General features: G+C 42.4%; 1 protein-coding gene across 1 annotated transcript in view; it reads left to right on the top strand.

Annotated features, from left to right (window-relative positions):
• The first annotated feature begins 214 nt into the window (after positions 1–214).
• The window catches only part of LOC132529296 (thioredoxin reductase 1, cytoplasmic-like), a 51921-nt gene continuing 37480 nt past the window's right edge, over positions 215–14655 (top strand). The window contains exon 1 of the mRNA XM_060165624.1: positions 215–266. Coding sequence (XP_060021607.1) covers positions 215–266 — 52 coding nt within the window. The remainder of the gene's footprint in view (positions 267–14655) is intronic.

Below are 14655 nucleotides of genomic sequence, written 5' to 3'. Positions count from 1 at the left end.
TTTGGATGATGCTTCCTTCTCCCTCTTCCTCTCCCTCCCCCTCTCCTTCTTTCCACTTTGCATTTTCCTATTTTATGTTTGGCGAGGCTAAAAATCCACCGCTTGAAACAAAAGAGGCGCGGGCCTCGCGGTCTCGCCCACGGCGGCCAGCAGGGGACGCGCGACCCCCGCTTGGCGTCGCCCAGCCGCGAGTTCCCACAAGGCCCCGCGCGCCATGGGCTGCTCCAAAAGCAAGGAGGCGCGAGTGGTCGAGCGGCAGGCCGACGGTAAGAGTGGCCGTGGCGGCCGCAGGGCAGGTACGACTGAGGGCGGAGGCGCGGCCCCCGGGGCCCTCCAGACGGCCGGCGCCGACCCACCGTGGTTGGGGCCCCGCACCATGGCGCCCTCGGCCTGGCTGCCTTTGGCCGTCGTCGCGGGCCCGACGGGCGCCAAGCTGGAGAATCCGGAAACGGGGGAGGCCGGCCCTGCCGGGGGCCCTGGGGATGCCCCGCGGCGGTGAAAGGCCACCGCTCCCTTTCCACCCGAAGACACGGAGGAGGCGGCTGGCCGCGGGCCGCCCGGCCTGGCAGCTTTCAAGGGGGTCGGAGGCAGGTGCCGGGCAGCCCAGACCTGCGAAGACGGTTCAGAGCCGACCCTACAGAGAATTACTGGCCTTTTTTTTTTTGCCCGCGGGCTGTTGAAGGTGCGCCCTTGTTACAGGCACAGAGTTTCCAAAGAAAGAGTAGAGGGGAAGGGAACCCGCCACTTACTACCCCCGGGGAATTACCTTCCCCTCTCGAGAATCCAGGGCCCTGGGCTGAGGGTGACAAACGCAAAGGAGCTAAGGCCAAAGGGACTTTTAGGCCCGTTTAGCTGGAGATGCTGACTGGATAGGTCTTGGGTGGGGCCCACGTGCCCCCAGGCCCCTGCACCCTCTTGCCGTTCATCCCGAATCTTATCGGACACATCCTCCCTGTTTCTCCCACCCCCCTGAATCTGAGGCACGTTTTTGACACCACCCCACTTTATCCTTCCGATTACTCTTTTCGATGAGAAAGGTGCGTATATTTTCTCCGTGTTGCAGGTAATGAGCATAATGGCAAAGGCTAACAGTTACTAAGCACTGTTTCAAGCACTTGGCATGGGTCTGGTTTCATTTTACCAGCAGTACTCTGAGATGGGTGTATCGTACATCTCACCAACCCCCGTTTTACAGATGAAGAAACTGAGGCACAGAGAGGTTACAAAACTTGCCCAAATTTCCACAGCTAAGTAGTGGTAGAACTGGGTTAAAAGCTGAGGCAATTTGATTCCAAAGCCCAGATCATAACCATTATACTGCCCCCCTCGCCTCGGATTTTTTTTTTTTTCCCGGCACGTGGGCCTCTCACTGTTGTGGCCTCTCCCGTTGCGGAGCATAGGCTCCGGACGCGCAGGCTCAGCGGCCATGGCTCACGGGCCCAACCGCTCCGCGGCATGTGGGATCTTCCCAGACCAGGGCACGAACCCGTGTCCCCTGCATCGGCAGGCGAACTCTCAACCACTGCGCCACCAGGGAAGCCCTCGCCTAGGATTTTTACAGGTGTGAGAAGTGAGACCCAGAAAAGTAACTTGCCCAATTAAAAAAACACATTTTTATCGAAGTATAGTTGATTTACAATGTTGTGTTCATTGTAACCTGCCCAACTGATGGAGTTGTTAAATGCTGTAGGATCTGCCTCCTTTCGAGGCTTACCGTTTAGTTAGGGCAGCATATGGTGAAAGGCTAAAAGGAATTGTAATAAGAGCCAAGTGGGGAAGGCAGCTCCCTTGGAAGAGCTAGGATTTGGCAGGGGTGTCTGAAAGGGAAAGATCATTCTTGCTCTGGGAACAGCTGATAAGACCATCCTGGAGGTCATGAGGATACGTAGCCTGCTGGAGTTGAGGACTTGAGTTGGGGCAAGGGAAGAATGAGGGAGAAGGTCAAGTGGGGGCAGTTCCTGCTCAAGGTCAAGCAGCTAATTTGTGACCATTCCTTGAGTTTCTTCTCATCTACCCAGTGAAGGAGTTTGAGTCCGTGTGTCCCAAATTTGCCTTTCGTGTACCAGCTTCAGGATTTTTCCCATATTCATGTGCTACCATCTATTGACTATTTTTCTTTAGCTACATACACCTTTTGCAGTGCTTTTTAATTGAAGTATACTATACGTACAGAAAAGTGCAGTTATACAGCTTACTAAATGTTTGCAAACTGAATGTCCCTATCCAGCCAGCACCCAGCTAAAGAAACAACATTTCTACTACCCCAGAAACCCCCGCCCCATGCTTCTTTCTCCCACACCAAGGGCACGTTTTTCTTTGGTTTTTTTTTGGCCACACTGTGAGGCTGGCAGAATCTTAGTTCCTCCACCAGGGATTGAACCCAGGCCCTCGGTATTGAAAGCGTGGAGTCCTAACCACTGGACCGCTAGGGAATTCCCTTTGCTGATTTCTTTTTTTTACTTAGTTTTTATTGGCGTATGGTTGCCTTTGCTGATTCCTAAGAGCATAAAAGTTTCACCTTTACATTTACTTTTCAAAATAAGTTTAGCATTTTTTAAGCATCAATCTATGAAAGCACTGCTTTGTTCTAGATATTTTTCTATGCACATACATATATGCATCCTATCGAAATTTAAAATGTTCTTTCCTGTAGCACCTATAAATATTCTAGAAGCTATCTTTCTTGAGTGTCACCAGTGATCTGCACACCAAATTTAGTGAAATGTTAGGTCACATGTTCTCAAAGTTCCCTCCCACTGTAAGTTATTAGGTTTCAAGCAAGAAACCGATTTCTTCAATGAGCAGCCAGAATCTAATGTGAAGTTTCTCACAATCCGGCCCAAGTTGTAATGAGTCTTGATTGAATGACTCTTCAACCAAGCATCTTATTTCTTATCAGGCACCAGAATGAATAAGGCATGATCTCAGCCCTTGAACTTACAGTCTAGTGCAGATGAGTAACATAGAAAATGCTGTGTCATCATGTGTAATCATAAAGCTGGATGGGTACAAGATCCTTGAGAAAAATGGTAGAGAGAGTTCACTTCTGGGTGCTTAGATTTTAATCTGTACTTCTGCCATGACACATATTCCATTCTATTTTAATTAACTTGTAAACATTTTTCCTGCTGGATTTTTGAGGATCGGGAAATGTGTCTTGTTCATTATTGCATCTCCCACAGTCCTTGGCATGGTGCCTTAAAGATAGTTAGGAGTCAGTAAATGTATCCATATGGTCCATATGACAAAGGGCAATTTTTTTTTTAAGTGAGGAATTTTCCATAAGCCGAGATGTTACTAATGCTGATCAGCTTCTTTAGTGAGGCAGAGACACAGTGTTTCTTAAAGTGTGGTCCTGAGACCAACTGCAAGAGAATTAATTATGTAAGAATTAATTACATAAGACAGTGTTTCTCAAAGTGTGGTCCTAAGACCACCTACAAGAGAATTAATACATGTAAGGGATGTGGAGTTTAAAAGCTCCTTTTCCTGGTATCCAACCTAGACCTAGTAAGTCAGTCTCAGGGTATTGGGCCAGGAATCCTCACTTTTGGTGGCTTGGCTGATTCTGTTTGAACCAAGGTCTGAGAAGGCAGCAGTGAGGTGTTTGGGCCAGAGTCAAGCCATCTTTTCCCAGAAGAGGCTCCTGTCCTCAGCAGTGGGGCTGAGGCATGGGTGGAGGCAGCCTCTGCAGATCATTGAGGCTGATAGAGTGAGTCAGATGCAGTAAGAGGAAATTGAAAACTGTGAACCAAAGGTCATCCTGGCTGACAGGCTAGGAATCTGCAATTAGAAGTTAATGTTGCCTGATTTACTAGATAATCAAGAGCATAATTGCTTTTAGCCCACATTAGCCAGATAATGTAACTAAAATCTTTGCACATTACTTAGGTCTTCACACTTGAATGTTCACTTCTTTGTATTGAAGTGTACTGAGTATTTAAAGCTTTTAAATTATTTAGTCTTTTTTTTTTTTTGCGGTACGCGGGCCTCTCACTGTTGTGGCCTCTCCCATTGCGGAGCACAGGCTCCGGACGTGCAGGCTCAGCGGCCATGGCTCATGGGCCCAGCCGCTCCGCGGCATGTGGGATCTTCCCGGACCGGGGCACAAACCCGTGTCCCCTGCATTGGCCGGCGGACTCTCAACCACTGCGCCACCAGGGAAGACCTAGTCTTTTTTTTTAAGTGCATTTCGGATTTACAGTTGGATTAAGTTCTTGAAAGAAATCATTAATCTGTATGGTAAACAACAGGGTGTGTTGGGGACTGTGGCTAACCGAGGGGAGAATGCTCTAAAAAGGGGCAACCTCTACTCAGCTCCCCTTCCACTGGGTGAGAAAATGAGTGGTGTTGCCAGACCTTCTGATTTCTCAAAAGAAACTAGAAATCCATATTTATTAATTATTTTTGTGACTTCCAGTTTGTAAATGTCAGAATAATTCAGTTAAATAAAACAAAACACTGAGGACCCCACAAGATCTGATTGTATGATTGTAGGTGGTTAAGGCCTGTGACTGTGTAAAATTATGTCAAGCTGGCACATGTTAAAAAAACAAAAAGTGTGCCTTTTGAGTGTATGGGAGGAGTGGCCAGGGCAGAAAATAGTTCTTCTTAGACCACAATGCAGAGAAATGGCTCAGTGAACAATGTAATGACTGTTATCAAAGTATGATTTATCAAAAAGTTAAAAACATGATTCTTGTACACGAATAAAATGAACCTGTATAAAAATTTATTAAACTCATCAATTAATGAAGGAATCAATAAGGTAGCAAAGCTGATTTAAAGGAGAATTCAAGGAATAGAGACTTACACAATCAAAGAATTGCTGAATGGATTTTGCTAGTAGTTACAAAACTGATTAATGTCCTACAGGTCAATAAAACTGTAACCTTTGGTATTACTGGACAGAAATGTACAAGTTAACATGAAACTTCAGTGTCTGGACTCTAATAAAATAGTAAATAGTACAAATACATTCTCTTAGATTATTAAATGAGTCTCGAGTGGGTTTTTTAACAATGCCTCAGTATGACATTGAAAGGACATTGTCATCCCTTCATTTATTTCCAAGTTTTGGATACTTTTTCTTAAGATCGTGGGTATTACACTGTAGTTATGACTACCTTGAAGTTACTGCTCACTTATTTAGTGGTATTTTAAGCTGCTGATTCTTTTCAAATTGTGCTGCCCTAGTTTGCCTACTTTTTCAAGTGTGTGCAGCAGCCTGCAGAGGGATTAAAGCCACTGTGAGCATACTGAAGTCTTGCCCCCTCTATATCCAGTTTCATTGAGTGCTTTACCACAAAGATTTATTTTGAAGTGGGCGCAGCACTCTTGGTCATCACGTTTGTTTTAGGTTTACGGAAGTAATCTTACCTGATTGAGCAAGAGCTAGATTTGCTTTTTCTTTTATGTATGCAATGAGATCAAGGAAAAGAAGGAGTAGAAGGAACTGAAACTCAGTAAGCATCTCCCCACCCCCAAGTCAAGCTTGTCAGGCATATAATACTGGGCTAAACATTCCTTGTGTTGGGAAAGCAGGAAGCATGGTTGGTTTTCTTGTACCCATTTGCAGCAAGCAGGGCTCCATGGTATCTTCCTGGGTGTGATTTGATCTGCTGGACTGGTAATTCTCGGGATTTGGCCAGGCTGATCTGGCTGGACAAGAGAGGGTTCCAGGTCAAAGTAGAACATAAGGGAAGCTGAACTGGGATTTGGCCTTCAGTCAAGCACAGGGACGAACCAGTAAAAGCTCTCTCTAAGTATCACTAAGAGGCAGCCGAAGGTAGGGACTGGCAAGAAGGAAAGCATGAGCAGGTGTGTCTGGCAGCTAGTTTTAAGGTACAGCAGTTGGAGCAGGCTTGCTAAGGAACGTTAACTCTTTATTAAAACAACAACAAAGCAAAGCCCGATCAACTTCTCTGGCTCTGGGTGTGGGCAGAGTAGTGTGAGAGGCAGAGGTGGTAGATTTTAAAGGGATTTGTGTGTATGATCTTTTTGCTTAGGCACCGGTTAATAATCATTCACATTGGATTAGATCAATGCTGTAACTCCTGGGGAATTTTCTTTTAAGAGCAAAGAACTTTTGACAGGTTTAGGCTTCTTTTAAAGGCTTCCTCTCTTGCATTTGGCCCAGTTTTGTTTTGTTTTTTCTGTTCCCTGACCTTGCCAGGCTGCCTCACTTATCTTATTATTCAATGGTTGGTCTCTTCTGCCTGGAATACATACCCTTCCTTCTCTTTGTTGGGCAAACTCTCCTTACCCATCAAGACCAAGTCCAAATGACAGTTTTGTGATTCCCCAAATAGAGTTAGTGTTGCCGTTTGTGGACACCTGTGGCCCTTTGCATTTCTGTTATAGGACATATTGTGTAGTGTGTAATATACTCTACTAGACTGAGTTCCCAGGGTAAGGTTGTCTTGTTCAGAGTTGAATTTCCTGTTTGGGATAGTGCATGGCACATAGTAGGTGCTCAGTAAATGTTTGAATAAAGTGAGTCGAGTTTTTCTCTCCTGTCTGATTTTCTCTCCCACTTTTGATCAATCCAGGAACCAGTTTTCCCCCTTGGAAACTTCTATTATCTAGTTCTCTTGCCTCTGACTCTTTGGAATCTTACAAATGAGACAACTCAGTCAGGTAAAATTGCCCTTGTCATGAGGGAGAAGGAATGGTTTTTCCAACATTCCATATGGGGTGTTGTAGTTCCCAGTAATATAGTTTTTTTGAAAGAGGGGGTAACTCCTAAGGTAGTCTTTTAAGTTAGGTTATATCTACTCACTCAACACCTATTAACCATTTTCTAGATGTTAGGCATTGTTGTAGGGACTGGGGATATGACTGAACATGCCCTTCTGGGGTTGTTTTCTGGAGTGGAATATAACTTCTGAGACTTTTTATGAAAAGTAGTGATATATGTGAATGCTCTTTATGAGTCAGGCACTATGCTGAGTGCTTTACATATACTAACTCATTCAATCATTGCAACAACCAAATGAGGAAAACTGGGTACAGAGAGGTAAAGGGCATACAAATAGTAAGGAGTGGAGCCAGGATCCTCCCCCAGGAAGCTGATGCTCTACTGCCTCAATAGATTGATTAGCCATTTTTAACGTAATGAGAACCTGCGTCCCTCCATCACGTCATAAGACTTGAAAGTAAAACATTGTGTTTCCATGAAAATAAGCAGTTGAGTTAAAATAAAACTTTTAGGAGGATTGCCAGTACCTGGAAATGAAGGGGAAAAGGATCATATTCAGGACAGTTTAACCTATGTTTAAGGACAAGTAGACTAAAAATTAGTCATAGAAATCCTGAATACAGCTTAAAATGTCCAGCTTAGGTGATGAGTGCTGAATGCTGTGGGCTCACTGACCCAGCCTTCAAAGCATAGTAGTATCCCTTTATCACTTCGTGTCCACAAGATCAGTCGGGTCCCTGGAACGTAACCTTGAATTGGAAGAGCCTGATATAAAACAACTTAGCTTCTAAGGTTGATCCCAGTACAGGACCATCATTACAGAGAGCTCCTGTTATATTTGAGGGCTGCTTATTTAGACTATGGCTCCACAATTCACTTGCGGGGGAGTGGAAAGAGAATCAGAGTCAAGAGAACAGAGTTCTAGCTCCTGTTTTACCATCAACTAGCTGTGTGATTTGAGACACATTCCATGGCACTCTGGGCCTCAGTTTCCTCATTTGCAAAATAAAGTGAATGGATAAACCTTAAATCCTTCCCAGCTCTAAAATTCTATGGATCTGTCTCCCAGAAAAATTTAAATGCAGGAAATTCCCTGGCGGTCCAGTGGTTAGGACTCTGCGCTTTCACTGAGGAGGGCCCGGGTTCAATCCCTGGTCGGGGAACTAAGGTCCCACAAGCCTCACAGTGCAGCCACAAAAAAAAAAAAAAAAGTAAATGCATAGGACATGTAATAATTTCATACAAAAATACCTAGCATTTTGTAGGATTCCACAATATACAAGGTAATTTCACATTTATTATCTAAGACATGTCTGTTTTCCTGTCTTGGCTCCTGTAATACATGCTTGAATAACTACTAAGATTTTAACTCATTCACTTCATTTTATGTGGGCAAGCCAGCAACTCCTGAGATAGCAGGAAAGAACTTGCTTTACAGTGATAAATATATTAAAATCAAAAATAATGTCTTAATTGCATTTGAAAAAGATTAGAGGGATTTGCATAAATACAAATACATTTCTGGAACCAGTTCTCTGAAAGGAATGATTCTTAAATTCATGTCCCTCTTCTATATATAAGATCTTCATTGCAGTCTTGTTTTCTTTTTTCATAACAGCTGCTCAGTAACTGAGTATATCTTTTGGGATATTTTTTAAATCTTAAGACTTAATCTACAAGTAAAATTGACACTTTGGTTGTCAGTTTTATAAGTTTTAACACACATGTACACAGTCTGGATATATTACAGTTCCATCACCCCCCAAAAAACTCCCTCCTGCTCTCCCTCTGTGGTCACAACCTATCCCCTCTCCTAACTTCTGGCAGCCACTGATCTGTTCTCCATCAATATAGTTTTGTCTTTTCAGGAATGCCATATACATGGAATCACACAAAATGTAACCTTTCACATGTGTAATGCCTTTGAGATTCATACAATATGTTGTATTCTATTTTATTGCATTTATTACATTGTATGAATGTACCATAATATAAGCTTTCGCTTATTGAAAGACATTTGGATTGTTTTCATTTTCTGGTGATTAAAAATAGAGCTGCTATAAACATTTGTGTCCAGGTTTTTAGAAAATTGAGATATAACTAACATACTATAAAACTCACCATTTAAAAGCGAACAGTTAAGTGTGCAACCAACACTACTATACAACTTTAGAATCTTTTCACTACCCTAAATAGAACCCTCATCCCCATTAGCAGTAGATACCCTCTCCACTCCTCTCTCCCAGGAGACCCTGACAACCATTAATCTACTTTCCGTCTGTATAGATTTGCCTATTCTGGGCATTTCATAGAAAAGAAATCATACACTATGTGGTCTTTTGTGACTAGCTTCTTTCACTAAGCACATTTTCAAGGTTAATCCACACTGTAGCATATTATCAGTACTTCATTTCTTTTTATTGCTGAATAATATGCCATTGTTTGTGTCTGAAACTCTGAGGTCCAATCAAAAAGGAAATATAGTCTGTTGCCTCTGTTTGAAGTAATCCTATAGAAAGATGTTAGGATCGTTTTTCTAGGGATCATATTATTTATATTTATGCTTATATATGTGTATAAATTATGAAAAATAAATAATTTTACAACTGAGTAAACAAAATGAAGAAAACAGAACAAAAAATATGCCATTGTATGGATATACCACATTTTATTTATTCATCAGGTGATGGACATTTGTGTTGTTTCTACTTTTTTTTGTTTGTTTCTATTTTTGGTTATTATCTATAATACTTCTATGAACATAAGTGTACAAGTTTGTGTGGTCACATTTTCTTTTTTCTTGGGTATATACTTAGAATTAGAACTGCTGGATCATATAATTACATGTTTAAATTTTTAAGGAATGGCCAAACTGCTTTTTAAAAATCCATGCCATTTTACATTCCCACCAGCAATGTATAAGGGTTCTAATTTCTCCACATCTTTGTCAACACTTGTTACTATCTTTTAAATTTTAGCCAATTGGTTGGTGTGAAGTGGTATCTCATGGTGGTTTTGATTTACATTTCCCTGACTGATGATGTTGAGCATCTCTTTGTGTGATTATTGACTATTTGTATGTCTTCTTTGGGAAGAGGTCTGTTCAGAATCTTTCCCCGCTTGATAATTGAGCTATTTGTCTTTTTATTGTTGAGTTGTAAGAGTTTTTTATGTATTCTGCATACAAGTCGCCTATCAGATATATGATTTGTAAATATTTTCTCCTATTCTGTAGGTTGTTTTTTAACTTTACTTGATGGTACACTTTGAAGCATAAAACTTTTAAAGTTTGATGAAGTCCACTTAATCTTTTGCTTTCTTTTGTTGCTTGTGCTTTTGGTGTCATATCCAGGAAACCATCCAAGATCACAGAGATTTATTCCTATATATATATATATTTTTTCTGACTGCGTTGGGTCTTTGTTGCTGCACCTGGGCTTTCTAGTTGTGGCGAGCAGGGGCTACTCTTCATTGTGTTGTGCGGGCTCCTCATTGGAGTGGCTTCTCTTGTTGCTGAGCACGGGCTCTAGGCCTGCGGGCTTCAGTAGTTGTGGCACATGGGCCCTAGAGCACGTGGGCTTCAGTAGTTGCGGCGCTTGGGCTCTAGGGTACGTGGGCTTCAGTAGTTGTGGTGCACAGGCTCAGTAGTTGTGGCTCGCAGGCTCTAGATTGCAGGCTCAGTAGTTGTGGTGCACAGGCTTAGTTGCTCCGTGGCATGTGGGATCTTCCTAGACCAGGGATCGAACCTGTGTCCCCTGCATTGGCAGGTGGATTCTTAACCACTGTGCCACCAGGAAGGTCCATTCTTATGTTTTTTTGTTTGTTTGTTTGTTTTGCGGTACGCAGGCCTCTCACTGCTGTGGCCTCTCCTGTTGCGGAGCACAGGCTCCGGACGCACAGGCTCAGCTGCCATGGTTCATGGGCCCAGCCACTCCGCGGCATGAGGGATCTTCCCGGACCGGGGCATGAACCCGCGTCCCCCGCATTGGCAGGCAGACTCCCAACCACTGCGCCACCAGGGAAGCCCCATTCCTATGTTTTTTGCTAAGAGTTTTATAGTTTTTATTCTTCCATTTAGTTCCATGATCTATTTTGATTTAATCTTTGTGTATGGTGTGAGGAAGGGGTCCAACTTCATTCTTTTGCATATGGATATACAGTTGTCAGCAACTTGTTGAAAAGACTACTTTCCCCCATTGAATTGTCTTGAAACCCTTGTCAAAAAATCAACATACTGGTTTATTTCTGGAGTCTCAATTCTATTGCATTGATCTGTTATCTATTCATGTGCCTGTACTGCACTGTCTTGATTACTGTTGATTTGTAGTGAGTTTTGAAATTAGGAAGTGTGAGTCCTTCTGCTTTGTTCCTCTTTTTCAAGATTTTGGCAATTCTGGGTCCTTTGCATTTCCATGTGAATTTTAAGGTCATCTCATCAATTTCTGCAAAGAAGACAGCTAGGATTTTGATAGGGATTGTATTGAATCTGTAGATTTTTGGGGGGGGTGTGCTATAGTGAGTGACTCATGTTAATTTCAGGCACCTCCCAGCAGGGGATTCTCAGAGGGCAGCTCTGGCACTCAGTATGTCCACCAGGGCCCGGAGCTTCTCAGACAGCGCCACCTGGTACAGTGCAGGCTACTCAAGCTACCTGTGGGCAGGACTCAGACGGCTCAGGGACTGCTGAGCGAAGGCCCTAGATTCGGCCAGAGATGGGAGGGGCTCACACAGCTATCCCTGCTGGACCCAGAGTTGCAGCAGAGGCTCCACGATTAATTTGGGGAATATTGCAATCTTAAAGTCTTCCAGTCAATGAGCTTGAGATGTTTTTCCATTTATTTAGTTCTTTCTTTCAATGATGTTTTGTAGTTTTCAATGTATAGGCCTTGCACTGCTTTTGTTAAACCTTTTCCTAAGTATTTTATTCTTTTTGAAGCTATTGTTAATGGAAATGCTTGCCTAATTTCATTTTCACATTGCTCATTGCTAGTGAAATGTAACTGAAGAAGATTTTTATATTAACCTTCTATGTTACAACTTGCAGAACTTGCTCATTCATTCTAAGAGATGTGTGTTCATGTGTTTGTGTATTCCGGAGGATTTTCTATATACAATATCATGTTATCTGTGAACACAGATAGTCTTACTACTTCCTTTCAAACTTGGATAACTTTAATTTTATTTACTGCCTAACTGTCTTGGCTAAAACCTCTAGTTCAATGTTGAATAGAAGTGGCAAGAGCAGACATCTTTAACTTGTTCCTGATCTTAGGGGGAAAGCATTCAGTCCTTCACCATTAAGTATGATATTAGTTGTGGGTTTTTCATAGATGGACTTTATCAGGTTAGGAGAGTTCTCTTCTATTCCTAGTTTGTTGAGTGTTTTTATCATAACAGGGTGTTGGGTTTTGTCAAGTGTTTTTTCTGCATTTATTGAGATGATCATGTAGTTTTTGTCCCTATTCAATTAACATGGGATATTGCATCGATTTATTTTTCATATGTTAGATCAACCTGTGCAAAGTTTATCCTGGAATAAATTCCACTTCATTGTGGTATATAATCCTTTGTGTATGTTGCTGGATTTGGTTCACTAATATTTTGTGGAGGATTTTGGGATTTTTTGTGTTTCTATTTATAGGAGATATTGGTCTGTGGTTTACTTTTTTCTTTTTTGGCCACGCCACACAGCTTGTGGGATCTTACTTCCCCAACCAGGGATTGAACTCAGGCCCTCGGCAGTGAAAGCATGGAGTCCTAACCACTGGATAACCAGGGAATTCCCTGGTTTGTGGTTTTCTTTTCATGTGATGTCCTTGCCTGGTTTTGGTATCAGGGCAATAATGGTCTCATAAAATGAGTTGGGAACTGTTCCGTCTTCTATTTTTTTGAAGAGTTTGTGAAGAACTGGTGTTAATTCTGCTGTAGGTGTTTGGTAGAATTCACTAGTGAAGGCACCTGAGCCTGGGCTTTTCTTTGTGGGAAGTTTTTGACTACTAATTCAATCTTTTTATTTAGTGTAGGTCTATTCAGATTTTCATTTCTTCAAAAGTCAGTTTGGGGGGCTTCCCTGGTGGCGCAGTGGTTGAGAGTCCACCTGCCGATGCAGGGGACACGGGTTCGTGCCCTGGTCCGGGAGGATCCCACATGCCGCAGAGCGGCTGGGCCCGTGAGCCATGGCCACTGAGCCTGAGTGTCCGGAGCTTGTGCTCCGCAACGGGAGAGGCTACAGCAGTGAGAGGCCCGCATACCGCAAAAAAAAAAAAAAAAAAAAAGGTCAGTTTGGGACTTCCCTGGTGGTGCAGTGGTTAAGAATCAGCCTGCCAATGCAGGGGCCACGGGTTCGAGCCCTGATCTGGGAAAATCCCACATGCCGCGGAGCAACTAATCCCGTGTGCCACAGATACTGAGCCTGTGCTCTAGAGCCCGCAAGCCACAACTACTGAGCCCACATGCCACAACTACTGAAGCCCGTGCACCTACAGCATGCACCACAACAAGAGAAGCCACCACAATGAGAAGCCTGCACACCTCAACAAAGAGTAGTCCCCGCTCGCTGCAACTAGAGAAAGCCCGTGCACAGCAACAAAGACCCAATGCAGCCAAAAATAAATAAATTAATTAATTAATAAAAAAAAGTCAGTTTGGGTAGTCACGTCTTTCTAGGAATTTTTTAGTTTCATAGCAGGTATCTAATTTGTTGGCATACAATTGATCACGTGATTTTTCTTTTTAGACTGTTAATGTGGCAGATTACATTGATTGATTTTTTTTTTAAATGTTGAACCAACCTTGCATTCCAGGATAAACCCCACTAGCTCATGGTATATTATTATTATTTTTTTTATATAATGCTGGATTGAATTTGACATTATTTTGTTGAGGAATTTTATGTCTTTTTTATGGGGGATATTGGTTGGTCTACAGTTTTCTTTTCTTGTACTGACTTTGTCTAGTTTGGGTATAAGGGTAATACTGGTCTCATAAAATGAGTTGGAAAATGGTCCCTCGTCTTGTATTTTCTGGACAAGATTGTGTAGATTGGTATATTGGTATATTTATTAAATATTTTTTCTCCTGGTATTCTTTACATGTGAAAATATTGCTGGATCAGAGGGACTTCTAAATACCACTGCTTTCTGTAGTTTTCTCTTTTTTTTCTTTTTTTGAATTTTATTTTATTTATTTTTTTATACAGCAGATTCTTATTAGTCATCCATTTTATACAAATCAGTGTATACACGTCAATCCCAATCTCCCAATTCATCACACCACCACCCCCACCCCCCCGCTGCTTTCCCCTCTTTGTGTCCATACATTTGTTCTCTACATCTGTGTCTCAGTTTCTGCCCTGCAAGCCGGTTCATCTGTACCATTTTTCTAGGTTCCACATATATGCATTAATATATGATATTTGTTTTTCTCTTTCTGACTTACTTCACTCTGTATGACAGTCTCTACATCCATCCATGTCTACAAATGACCCAATTTCGTTCCTTTTTATGGCTGAGTAATATTCCATTGTATATATGTACCACCTCTTCTTTATCCATTCATCTGTTGATGGGCATTTAGGTTGCTTCCATGACCTCGCTATTGTAAATAGAGCAGCAATGAACATTGCAGTGCATGTGTCTTTTTGAATTATGGTTTCCTCTGGGTATATGCCCAGTAGTGGGATTGCTGGGTCATATGGTAATTCTATTTTTAGTTGTTTAAGGAACCTCCATACTGTTCTCCATAGTGGCTGTATCAATTTACATTCCCACCAACAGTGAAAGAGGGTTCCTTTTTCTCCACACCCTCTCCAGCATTTGTTGTTTGTAGATTTTCTGATGATGCCAATTCTAACTGGTGTGAGGTGATACCTCATTGTAGTTTTGATTTGCATTTCTCTAATAATTAGTGATGTTGAGCAGCTTTTCATCTGTTTCTTGGCCATCTGTATGTCCTCC

This window comes from Lagenorhynchus albirostris, chromosome 11 (assembly GCF_949774975.1).
Source record: "Lagenorhynchus albirostris chromosome 11, mLagAlb1.1, whole genome shotgun sequence".
Lineage (NCBI taxonomy): Eukaryota > Metazoa > Chordata > Mammalia > Artiodactyla > Delphinidae > Lagenorhynchus > Lagenorhynchus albirostris.
Note: the sequence above shows the minus strand (reverse complement) of the source record. Positions and strands in the feature narration are given on the sequence as shown.